This window comes from Sitophilus oryzae, unplaced genomic scaffold, assembly GCF_002938485.1.
Source record: "Sitophilus oryzae breed Bouriz unplaced genomic scaffold, Soryzae_2.0 scaffold_1869_pilon_pilon, whole genome shotgun sequence".
In the NCBI taxonomy this organism is placed as follows: domain Eukaryota; kingdom Metazoa; phylum Arthropoda; class Insecta; order Coleoptera; family Curculionidae; genus Sitophilus; species Sitophilus oryzae.
The window spans coordinates 874,986-889,113 of record NW_022146578.1 but is presented as its reverse complement, the minus strand read 5'-3'; the positions used below and the strand labels follow the sequence as shown (position 1 = coordinate 889,113).

At 30.7% G+C, this 14,128-nt stretch overlaps 1 protein-coding gene across 1 annotated transcript in view; it reads left to right on the top strand.

Annotated features, from left to right (window-relative positions):
* Nucleotides 1-13,369, top strand: part of LOC115883292 (protein big brother) — a 104,443-nt gene extending 91,074 nt beyond the window's left edge. The window contains exons 4-5 of the mRNA XM_030901625.1: nucleotides 2,966-3,057; nucleotides 11,810-13,369. Coding sequence (XP_030757485.1) covers nucleotides 2,966-3,057; nucleotides 11,810-11,831 — 114 coding nt within the window. The 3' untranslated portion in view covers nucleotides 11,832-13,369. The remainder of the gene's footprint in view (nucleotides 1-2,965; nucleotides 3,058-11,809) is intronic.
* The last annotated feature ends 759 nt before the right edge of the window (nucleotides 13,370-14,128 follow it).

Sequence of the window (14,128 nt, the reverse complement as noted above, 5' to 3'; positions counted from 1 at the left end):
TGTAAAACAATTTAACCCTATTATCTCGTAATAATCTACTCCGATGAAAAATAATCTTGTGGCAACACTTGGTAACGATCTGTGCCATACGCGGCTAAGAAAATCACTACAATAAACTTGAAACTGTACCAACCTTGATTTCAAGAATATTATCATCGATAGGTTTGTAGCTTCTGAATAATAATAATAATAAAAAGGTTTGTAGCTTCTGAATAACGGTCTAGGCTTTGGTCTAGGTAAAGCATCTAGCTCATTTGCCAGCTCAGAATTATACAAACGATTTCTGCGAACTAGCATTAAATCATTAAACGGCATCATATATGGATATGCCGATGATACATATTTAGTATATTCAGGAACAGATCAGAACATCCTTGAAACAAGCATCAACAAAGACCTGCAAAAAGTGCAAACATGGTGCTACAACAATCTCCTAACCATAAACGAGCTAAAAACAGAATATATGACATTTACAACCACAAAACAAAAATTAAACTTACAAATAAAACTACAAAACCATATTCTACGAGAAACATCAACAATCAACTATTTAGGGTTAAAAATACAAAATAATTTGAAATGGGATGCTCATGTAGTAGAGCTGAAAAATGAAAATATATGCACAATTGCAGCTTTAATAAAAATTCAAAAATTGATACCAAATAACATGAGGAAACTTTATATCACGCACTGTTTACCTTCTTCCGATAAAAGAATTTAAACGCATTGCAACGTCAACAAAATAAAATTTTAAAATTAATATATAAATTACACAAAAGAACACCAACACACATATTATTTGATACACTGCAAGAACTAGATATAAAAGCATTAATACTTTTTAATAGCTTGCTAAATATTAAATTAAATACAAACAAGGAAGTTCAAAATTACCAAACAAGGAAAAAGTCACATATTAGATGCCAGAAAGTAAAAATTTAACACAGATTTTTTTCATTAACACAGAGACTAACAGCAAAAACAATTCAAACATTCAATAGTTTAGCAGAGAAGGTATAAAAATTGAAATTTATACAATTCAAAAAGAGGATTAAATGGTTAATATTAAATAGAACCATACACTAAATCCAGAAATCGACGACAGAAATAATTAAGAAAAGAATGCCTTCGATACCATCTGGCCAGGATCTGGTACCAACAGGTCACTGATGCCATAGATGAAGAAGGACGACACCCATATCTTCTATGATATGTATATGCTGTACATTATTTATGTGTTGTATATATGTTTTATATGAGGGAATAACTAAATTGGTTAAAAAAACACAAAACACGTTAATACACAAAGAAAGGCAGTTGATGAAACAGAAATCTCAAATGGATACCCTCCTGACAGATATGTATGAGAGTAAGCATTTGAAGAGTTTTTAGTTATCTAGCCGATAGCAAAAATTCTTTAAATCGCTCTCAAATGGATACTCTCTTTGGAGTGACTATCACTCGCACGAATTACTCTCAAATGGATACTTACCTTTAGAATTTAGAGTTAGTAACTCGCATTTTCATTGGAGGACACGGTTATATTTATTTCAAACCAATAATCAACGAGAATATTCCCATAATTTAATAAAATTACTGTAAATCACTATAAATAATGAATTGTTTGCAATTGAGCTGTAATTGGCTGTATTATTAATCCGGTAAATGATGGAGATAAGCAATTGTGATTGATTGAAATTTTATTTTAAGATGAAACTTTTATTAACAACATTCTTAGAATTCGAATGACAAGACTAGTGACATCTGTCTAAAAAAGACAGCGATTTAGAGTGACAATTTAGTTATGTAAAATTTAGAACGACAATTTTGATTATGCAAAAGAAATACATATTCTATGAGTTTACTGGCTGCCTAACGATTAACATTAATTTAAAAATAAATCCCCAACATGAATAACGAACAAAACATTTAAACAAAAACAGACCACAGACTATGGCATCTTGGTGAACATCTCAAAGCGCAACTTTGCTCCAATTTAACCATCTTCGTATCTATTACGGTTTCCGAGATACCAATACTCGTACCTCGAATTTGTAGCACCCTGTATAGAAGAATTACAGTATTATCATAGATACCCTGCGATAAGATTAAAATGATAAAAAAGGAGAGTTAATCCTTATAGAATACAACTTTAGTACCTTTGGCAGAAAACGTCGTGATGCGTAACATGAAAAAGAGACGTTCTAAAAAGATACTTTAAGCTTTTAAGAATTTATCAAGCGGCTAATGTGAAAATAACAGAGAGCAAAGCGATGTGTGCATGTAAAGAAGATTAGGATAAATTCTGGATGCTTTTTTACTTACTGATTTCAACCGGATGTAAAAAAAAACTATAAAGCCTCATTCAAAATCTCGAAATTAGTGGAATAAATTAGTAGTTTGAATTATACTTTAAACTTAAATATTTATTTACAAACGTCTAAAAATACATAATTTTATTTTTAACACAATAATATCTTAGCAACAATTTCTCTTGATGGATGATAATCAAGGTCAAAATGAGATTAAGTACATGCAAATTTTGAAGTATAATTAGTGGATTAAAGCTTCATTCAGAACCTCGCAATTAGTGGAGTAAATCAGTGGTTTCTATTACACTTTATACTTTTAGTTTACGACCATTCACAATGTTGAAAAAACATAATTAAAATTAATAAAATATCCTATCAACAACTTGTGCTAGTCAGTTGTATCCATAGAGAAAGCCTAATATTTAACTTACAAAACAATGAACTTTTGATTTCTAACTATAAATATAATATAATTATTGAGCCGTTTACTCTTGCCCACCTGTTCACACTTGCCCCCTCTCCCCTACATTTAAATTAGAGGAACAAACTTCTACGCTAATTGAAAACACTAATTTATTCGATTAATTTTGAGGTTCTGAATGAATATATCTTTAGATATTTTTTATAATATATCTCAATGATTTTTGTTACAGTTAAGAATGGCCAACAATCTCGCAGCAGCACACGGACATCATAGTCATCTCGCACCTGTAGCAGCAACCAGTCGTTGCCATGGTCCACAGAGGTAAATATTATTAAATAATCAGAATATTATTTTAATTATTTAATATATAATTCTTTAAACTGTGATTTGGTGTTATAATGGTAAAACAAAACATTAATTCACCCCATTACAGAAAAGTACCCCCCCTTTTTATATACACAATACACATGTCAAATTTAAACAATTTTGAACAAGCCGTTTTTACTTGACTATTTTAGAAAAACTGCATTTATTTTGAAATTAAAACTGAACAGGTAACAATTAACAATGTAAAACCAGGCAAATATCAACATACCTTAAGTTGTCAACTTATAGTTTAATGATTTAATGCTATTTGTTATGCTGTCTATTACGTTATAGTACCTACCTAGTATACCTTAGTGTCCGAAATGTATTTTCATAATTTAAAGCTTGTTCAAATTAGACAAAAGCCTTTAAGGTTTAAGAAATATAATTTGATACTGACAAAATTATATGTTGAGAACTTAAGGTATGATGGCATTCACCTGGTTTTGCATTGTCACCTGTTTAGTTTTAATTTACGCTTATAGTTGCATTTTCTCTTCAATTAGTTAAAAACCGACTCAAAATTGTTCAAATTTGGTATGTGTTATCAGCATACCCGGTCCTTTAAAAACTCTAGTTACAGCTTAGCTATCACATCAATAGGTGTGCCAATATTTGGACAGTTCAAAATTTGTATGCAATTTCCTGCCCGGTATATAAAATTTATATTTTTTTTTGCTAAAAAATGCTTAAAGCAAATCAAAGCATATTAGTTGAATAAGGAGGATTTTCAAACGGTTATTTTAACAAGTCACTCAAATAAAAGAACCATAAATTCTAACTAAACAAACTGTAACGTTCCACGCTTGCCCTCTACCTGTCTACGATTTTGCTTATTTGTCGCGTAATCGACGACTCTATACAGACACCCTAGGCCCTACGGATCGACCCTTGTCAACACGGACCTACTCCAGGTAAAATCACCCGATTTCCTAGCGTAATCACCCCCCGGTGTCGCTACTGTACGCTTTCTAAGTAGTGACACTCGTACAAAGGGCCAAAACAATTTTTTGAAAGTCCCTTACAGCGGACCATATAAAATATCGGCTCTAGTTTTAAACTAGTCATGGAGAAGGAACGACTGAGCGGACGTTTTTGAAACTGATATGTTTAAAGTTGTCTAGATGTTACAAAGGACTTTTAGTTTACGTCATGATATTATAGGCCGACAAAAGGGCATTTTCCATTGTCCGCCGGAAATATAAACATCTAAATTGACACTTGAATTTTTTCTTTATCGCAAATTTAGATGGAGGTCAAATAGTAACTTTTTATATTGTACTCTCTCTATTTTGAGAAAAATATGCTAATAAAATAAGAAGGTTTAGATTCTGAAAACATGTTTGCTAACATAAACTTTGCAAACGAGGCTAATACACTTTTAAAATTACCAGAGGTGATTTTAGAATCATCGTAGAAGTAGTTAAAAAACAAGATTCACACATTCCTAAAATTGACCAAACAATTTGGTTAATTTTATGTAACCTCGTTTGCAATGTTTATGTTGATTTAGTAGACACTTTAGACACACTTGAAAACCCGACCAAACATTTTTTGGACTTAGTCTTAAGGCGGACTCTCACGACTCGTGTACTTGTACAAACACTTGTCATTGGCATATACTGCCATGTCGCGTGAGCGCTTTCGTTGTGCAATCATTTGTCACTGGTCGCGCCGCGTGATCGCCATGCTTGTTGCAAAAAAATGTTGTTTACAAAGATAGTATACTTGCCAAGTACGCAAATATTGGCGTACTTACCAAGTACAAAAGTCGTCAGAATCCGCCTTTAGTTTTTGTTTTATATTTGCTGAAAATACTAAAGGCGGATTCTGACGACTCGTGTACTTGTACAAACATTTGTTAATAGCGTATACTTGCCATATCGCATGAGCGATTTTATTGTGCAATTATTTGTCACTCGTCGCGCCGCGCGAACGCCATGCTTGTTGAAAAAAAATGTTATTTACAAAGATAGTACCTATACTTGCCAAGTACGCAAATATTGGCGTACTTGCCAAGTACAAAAGTCGTCAGAATCCGCCTTTAGTTTTTGTTTTACATTTGCTCAAAATACTAAAGGCGGATTCTGACGACTCGCGTACTTGTACAAACATTTGTTACTAGCATATACTTGCCATGTCGCGTGAACGATTTCATTGGTCAATCATTTGTCACTCGTCGCGCCGCGCGAACGCCATGCTTGTTGCAAAAAAATGTTGTTTACTAAGATAGTATACTTGCCAAGTACGCAAATATTGGCGTACTTGCCAAGTACAAAAGTCGTCAGAATCCGCCTTTAGTTTTTGTTTTACATTTGCTCTGTTAAGTTCTGTTTCCTCTGTTTTTGTTTTACATTTACGCTGCTAAGATAACTTGTGTTTAGAAATGAAAAGTGGATTGTTTTATAAGCTAATTATTATGCTTTTTCTATGGACACAACTTACTATCGCAAACGGTCGCTAGGACATTCTATTAGTAGCATTTTACATATATCTAATAGTATTTAATAGTATTTTTTGAGATTGTGAATGGTCGTGTAAACTTATGAAGAATAAAACATCATTCTGAACCTCGAAATTAGTGGATTAAATTAGTGGTTTCAATTAGCGCAGAAGTTTGTTCCTCTAATATCAAAGTAAGCATTCACAACATCAAAATTAGTGGTAGTAATCTTCAATTAGTGGAAAAAGTTAAGCTTCATTCAGAACCTCGTGATTAGTGGAATAAATTAGTGGTTTCAATTACACTTTATACTTTTTAGTTTACTATCATTCACAATATTTAAAAAACACAATTAAAATGCAATTCTTGCGTTAGTCAGTTTTATTCATAAGAAAGCTTAATATTTAGCTTCTAAAACAATCAATTTTTGATTTCTAACCACAATTTCTCTTGACGGAAGATAATTAAAGGGCAAAATGACATTTCTCACAAATTTTGAAGTATAATTAGTGGAAAAGTTAAAAGTTTGATAACTTTTTCTTATACTTTTTCTTTTACTTATTTGAGATCTGTCGATCTGTTAATTTTAAGGTTGCCTCTGTAGGAATTCTTTGTAGATGGACTACCAACTGTCTTTCCATCTTTTTGGAGGTCTTCCCGGCTGTCTCTTACCCCTGGGTTTCCCTTCAAGGGCTATGCGTGGTAGCCTGTTTTCTTCCATGCGTTTTACGTGTGCGAACCATTGTCGTACAATTGAAAATGTCTACCACTAATTTTAACATTCTGAATACTTACATTGAAATTAAAGCAACAAACTTCTACGCTAATTGAAACCACTAAATTTTTCCACTAATTGCGAAGGTCTGAATGAAGAATTGTCTTTAACAAACTCTTAACTTTTTCACTAATTATGCTTCAAAATTTTCGAGGAATGTCATTTTGGCCTTTCATTATCCATCAATGGAAATTGTGGTTAGAAATCAGAAGTTTATTATTTTGTGCTTATAAATTATTAGCTTTAGTTTTTTTATTATTAGCTTTAGCTTTAAATATTAGGCTTTCTCTATGGATACAACTGGCTACCGTAATCCGTTGTTAGGATATTCAATTAATTTTAATTGTGTTTTTAAGACATTGTGAATGATTGTAAACGAAAAGTATAAAGTGTAATTGAAACCACTAATTTATTCCACTAATTACGAGGTTTTAAATAAAGCTTAATTGATACTACTAATTTATTTTACTGATTTCGAGGTTCTGAATGAGGCTTTATAATTAACACCACAAGTTTTTGAAATATATTTTATTCTGTCGTTTAAAAGCAAATACAAAAAGAAACAAAATATATAACCTGGTTAAATTGAAAATATATAGCAAAATAAAACACTAATTCAACACAATGCACCAAACACTTTACTTTTAACTGGACTCGCGTTTCGCTAACCATGTTAGTATTATCAGCAGATGATTTAAAGTGATAGTAGAAATATGTAGTTTAATTAATGTTTTAGAGAAAAACAAGTAGCCTGGTGTAATCAAAATCCATTTTGCTTGTGATCAGATGACATTTTACAATATAAATGGCTTCAAATTACGTTCTTGCTCTGTCACCCCACAAAATCAGAACAATCGGCAACATAAATTCCACATCCAGCGGAATAATTGTTTGTCACCAGGGAGCTGCTTTGACAAGTGTCCCGGCGACAAACAAGCAAACACCGCCGCCTCGCCGTGTCTGGCAAATATTTACTCAGTCCTCTGAGGTGTAAATCTGGAAATGATTTGAGGCAAACGTCGAACACGAGCACGTGGCGTTGACGTTCGGACGGACGTTATAATTCCTTTCTAATTGATTTTTTGATGGTTTGTGGATACTAAATATATATGAATTATCGAATACACATCTATATACAGTATGTCCCGGATTGTCTTTACAAGATTAAAACCTTTTTTGTTATTGACATTTTGAGAAAAATGTAGTATTCTTGAAAAAAAAAATTCTTGTTCTAAAATGGTTAATCCCGTTTATATTTGTCCAAATTTCCATACCGTTTTAGAGAAAATTAAAGAAAACATAAAATTATTGTTGAATTTTTAGTCCCAATCCTAATCCTAATTTACTCCTAATTTTATAATCCTAAAGTCCTAAATCCGCGTTTATCATCAAAACGCATTTCTATGGTAATATAATTTTGTTGTAATTATTTGATAGATTTTTATTGACAAAATTTTAATTAACGTCATAGAGAAGAACGTTGGAGAAATATCCATTCTTGATAAAAATTTTTGCTTTTTCTGAAATGGTTAATCCCATTTTTATTTTCCAAATTTCCATACCGTTTTAGAAAAATTTAAAAAAAACATGAAAATATGATTGAATTTTTTCGGTCCTAAAAATTAAGACGCGTTTCTATGGTAATATAGATTCGATTTCATTCTTTGATAGATGGTTATTGATATTATGTTAATTAACGTCATATTTGTTGCTATATTAGAATGTTAAAAAAACACAAACTTTATTTAATCTAGTGCTACGGAAAGGGTAATAATAGTTATCAGAAAATGCGATACTTGATACTTTAACAACAGCAAAAACTATGAGGTTGATCAAAATTGATAATAACTATTTATATGGCACCGTCACTTACATAGCCTACCTACTAAATTAGGTCGCGATCGGGCGACATAAACTTTTGACGTTTCTTACGTCAAAACTGTCACAGTGACGCGTGTCTTACACGGTCAAGTTCGCCTTCGTCCAATCTATCGACATACCAAATTTCATTTATATCGGACGATTTTTTGATTTGATTCATTCCCATTATCAATGAATCAAATCAAAAAATCGTCCGATATAAATGAAATTTGGTATGTCGATAGATAGTATGTCGATAGATAGTTTCGTAGTGCATGAAATGTCGTCAGAATATCATGAAATTAGCTTAAAAATATCATGATCTTCGAGCCCCATTTATATTCCTAGTTTCAGCCCCCTAGCTCACAAAGGGCCTGAGTTACGACGATCGTTACCACTTTTCCTTCCGTGTCTTGTGTGCCACGGCCGTCCCGGCTCTGTCACGCCCATCAATTTTTACTACCATCGCGCGTAAAGATGTTTCACTTCCAGAATTGCTCTGGGATATCCATAAAATTTGAGATTTAAAGATATAAATGAAATGAAAACAAAAACTAACGCACAAGAAAATTTGGTGTGAGTTAGTTAAGGAAATAATCTCATATGGTGTGGACTCTATCTGTGGTACTGAATTTTTGTCTAAGAACGCATTCGTATGAAACATGACGCATTGAAAAACACAGTACATACAATAGTAATTGATCTAATTAATATATACTTTTATGGTAATTGTCTGAAAAGGTGAAAATTTGCGAAACCGGTTTCGAAAAATTCAAATCAAAAAATATTCATTGTTTAATTCTCCATCTAACAAAGTCAATTTTAAAAAAAACGAAGAATAATGATATTATATTTTAGAAAGTTTGAAACTCGAAATTGAACACCCTCTATAGTTTAAGATTACGATATTTATAGCAAAGTTTAGTACAGACCATCTAAAGTTAATACCTAATATAATTTTGATTTGAGAACATTTCTTGTAAATTAAAAAATGGGCATTCTTCATAAAAATTTTTGCTTATTCTGAAATGGTTAATCTCGTTTAGATTTTTCCAAATTTCCAAGCCGTTTTTGTGAAAATTAGAAAAAAATATGAAAATATGGTTGTGAAAATTTCCAAAACAAAATGATTTTTTGCTAAAATTTTGAGAACCACTGGATCTTTTCTGGATTTCTTTCTTGTAAATTTAATCTAATACCTATTTTGCCATATTATTAAAAAATTATGTTTTTTAACAAAAAACTAAAAAAAATTCTAAAAAGTTTATCAAAAAATTTCGAATTTTCAATTTTTTTTTTCGCGAAAAAAAACTCATAGGCGTGTTTCTGGGGTTGAACTATACTACCAGTTAAAATATTTGTACTTATTTCTGGGACACCCTGTATAGAATTTTAATTAACGTCATACTTTTTGCTGTTTTAAAATGTTAAAGAAGCATAAAATTTATTTAGTTCGATGCTACGGAAAGGGTGATAGTAGTTATCGGAAAATGTGATACTTTAAACAATAGCAAAAAATATGACGTTAATTAAAATTAATAATAACCATCTATCAAAGAATGAAATCATAATTATATTACCATAGAAACGCCTTTTTATTTTTAGGACTTGTTGCATTGTTGTCGGGCTCGTAGAAACGTGGCAACCCCTAGTTACTGCAAGTTTTTGATAGGCACCTTGTGAAAAGAGTATTCTCCTATTCATAAATATACGTAAAAATTAAGTTTTCATTAAAAACATGATGAGCGTAATAATCATACCAGCCGAATTCTGTACTGTATAATGAAAAAATCTTCTGATATATTTATTCATCTTGGGTTTATACGGTTACGCAAATAAATTAAAATGTAGGTCTGGACGTTACCGGGTTGTCAAACCTGCCCGACTCCTCGTATGATTTATTCGAGTAATAACGCAGCAGTTTAGTGTCACCGAAAAAACTATACCGTAAAATCGAAACAATTTGCGACATCTGTTTACAAGTTAATATCGAAGGGTTTGATCCCGTTAAAAAGCACATCGAATTGCTCTATGCAAATGAGTCGAACCCTTTACGGTCTGCTGAAGGGATGATGGTCGCACATTTGTTTCAAATGACCTACAGAACAATACTTTGAATATTCTAACGCCCCAAGTTGTTCCGACTATTAAAATATTAATGTGAGAGTAACAAAATATGAAATTATGAAAAAAATAGACTCCGTCGATACCTTTGTGCAGCTAAATCTCTCTTTTCATTTAGGCCCATTATCATTGAGTCCGATTTTCGTGTGTTTTATAGAGTTTTTCGTTTATGAATGGAGATACAAAGATGCGGTTTTCACATCATTATGCTACTTTTTTATGAAACTCTACTGATTTGGTCATTTTAGAAGTGTGGTCTGGATTTTAATGTATAAGACAATGATGTAGGCAGCTTAATGGAAAATCAAATGTATTAAAAAGAGATAAAAGTTAGGTTGATACATTTCTTCTATGCAGTATTGCCGGATTTTACATCAATAGTTCAAACCGTACAAGTAGGCGTTTATGGAAAATGTTGCATCTAAGGTTGGAACCTTATTTTTCACAATTAGTTACTCATTTTATTACAGATGTACTAGATTACATTTATTGAATATATATATATATATATCATATATATATATATATATATATATATATATATATATATATATATATATATATATATATATATATATATATATATATATATATATATATATATATATATATATATATATATATATATATATATATAATATATATATATATATATATATATATATATATATATATATATATATATATATATATATATATATATATATATTATCTTCAATTCAGTGGTATACATGAAAGTTTTTAAAACAGTTTTTTTTCTACACAAATTTTCCTACAAACTTAAAAACCGGCAACACTGTATGCCGCTTTTGATTTTGTCTCTGTGTCTGTCAATCGGTCATTTATATTATTCTCTGTCTTACACGTTAAAATCCAGACCACACTGTTAAAATGAAATCGGTAGATGTTACTCATAGATTTCTTCTAGCCTTCTCAGCTTCTGAAATACAGGGCGAATTTGAAATTGCTGCATTTTCCGACCCTCTTCATATCTTGGTTGTCTTATAATTTATCGAAAAGGTGAAAAGTGAGTCCTGTTGAGTTTTTACGCAGATTTCAGTGACGTAACTGATTATTTGTTGGGAGCTGTTATTTTCAAAGTATAACTTAAAATTATATTTTTATGTCTGTATCTTTCTAGCTCTGTATATTATTTTTTATTTTAATTGCCTTCTTATGAGCTTTCTAAAAATATAATATACTCTATATTTATTTTCACAAATAAGGCAAAGAATGCATTATTTATCGTTACATAAATCACCATAGTTTAAAATAATATTATTATTTTATTTAACTTAATTTAACCAGATAATTTTGCTTTCCATCATGATATTTTAATAAACTGCACTGAAAATGAACATTTGGATAATATGCTTTCAATCAAAGTTATTGATACTTTTGATGCACTTGTGCAATCATTTCACACACAGAAACTAGGTGGAATAGCCAATAATCAAAATTTGTATTATAAATTGCTAACTTATTGTTATTGTATTTTTTTTCAGGACAGACCGCCGAATGACTTAAAGTCATCAACGATGGAATATATATACAGAAATTCTTCAATGTCGCTCTCCTGAACGTAGAAAGTATTATATAAGTTTATAGTATGTGTGTATAGTCATATCTAAGATTTTATTTTTTTTTCGTACAGTATTGAATCAATAGCTTAGTTGCCATGTATAAATAAGTAGTAGATCTTCAGAGAAACATTAACATGTTTAAATATTCATTGTTATAATTTATATTGAATTTAATATTCATTTATTAACAAATTTTGTAGATTCGAGTATATTAGTACGACTAGTAGAAGCAGTAATTTTGTTTTGCAGCTTGTACGAAAAATATCAATGTATTTGTGAACTTGGTAGATTCACTATTATTAACCAAACTATTGCTTCAATACTTTATGAGTAAGTTTTTCGTATACTTACATATTCAAAGCTGGACTATTTTCTGTAGATATTAATAACTGTTAATTTGCACAAGTTGTTTTATCTACTCAATAAGATAAGCGTTATTAATTTTAATTTTAGATTACTTGTATGATTAATGATTATAAAATAAAGTCTGTTCAACGAGACAGGGAAGCTTTCGATAAACGAGATTAAAAAAAAATAGAGAAAATACAATTTACTTTTGAATAAAAATGACAGACACGACTGTCACTGCTCAACTGTATGGTCCTCTTTGCTCCAAAAAAGGAAACAAATGCAGGCAAAATGCAGTTTACCTGTGAAATAAATTGACAGGAAACTATCGCTGTCATGTATCATTATAATACCTAGTGATGAGTGAAACTGGCCTTGGTTTTGCACAAAAAGGATCAAGACCAAGACCAAAAACGACTAGTAGAGAACTTAAGCAAGACCAAGAACAAGTTCCAGCATGATAGACTCTTGAGATCTTGCCTTTTTGACGTTTTTTATTTCAGTTTATTTCATCACTTTTTTCACAAAAAATACTTAAAAAAATAACGAAATTTTTATTTAATTAATACTCTATGATTTGTTAAATAAAAACAGTAAAAAAATTGCATTAAATTTTATGACACAACTATACTTTTTTTTTACTAAATATAGAAGTTTAATTATTTAAAAGATTATTATTTTATTTAGATATTTTCTATATAGAAAGTTTCATAAATAGTAAAAATTTTATTAAAAAATCGCAAGGATTGATCAAATCTTGCAGCAGAACTAGACTCTGCAAGACCAAGACTAGATATTTTTTAGACTGCAAGACCAAAACCAAAGAAGTCTTGGTCTTTCATTTGCTCATCACTGATTATATCGTTGGACAAACGTGATTTACAATCTCTTCTATTACTTATTTGTCAATGTGATATTGTTTTTGTTATACATTATATGTTATGTAAAAATATTTACTCATTAATAATAAATGTATTTAAAGTGGTGGACATGCGGTCTAATTCAAACTTTATTTCGTTTTCTAAAAAGGTATATTAATCTTGTCCAATATCCGATCCAATTATTGCTCCTTTTATACACTTTTTTTATATGTTACAAAAACAAAATAAAACAAAATTATACTGTAATCATAATTTCATATACAGTATATCCCCGGATTGTCATTACAAAAAGAAAAACTGTATTATTATTAGTATTTTGAAAAAAATGCATTTTTCATAAAAAAAATTGCTTGATACTATAGAATATAATCATAGTTGAAGTTTTATTTGTTTGATGTATTAAATAGATAAAAGAATACCAAAATAATTTGTGAGGAATTTTCTAAAAATTAGTTTTATTTTCGCTGATTGTTACGCTCCATTTTTTAAATATTTTCATTTTCAATTCAACACAGCCTGAACAATCGGCATTTTGCTGCTAAGTAATTTATACGAATCTGATTTCACCACACCAAAACCCCCACAATCTCAAGAAAATTAGATTCGAGTTTACCCCCGACTAAACCGGCACGCCTATAACTTTTTATCGCTAAAAATCAGGAAAAATTTGATACGGCCGGTGCGTTCGGCCCAACCCTTTGTCCCCGCGAAATCGTCCCGCTCTGGCACAAAGAAACTGTTACGCCCTTTCCCCAAAATCGGTAAAATTGCCGGCCATGTGTCGTGAATTACGACGTTTCAGATAAAGTGCCCAACGGGACCAAAGAGTTATGGGCTCTGTTTTTATTTTCGCGCAATACGAGACACGTGTATCAGGCGATTTATGACCTTTCATTCTTTGATATTGCTTTGAGATTTTTATCAAGCTTGTATATGGATTTAGAAGCTTTTATTCTCGTTTTTATTTTTATAAAAGAAGTAAAGACAATAAAGTCTTTTAGAAAATCTACAG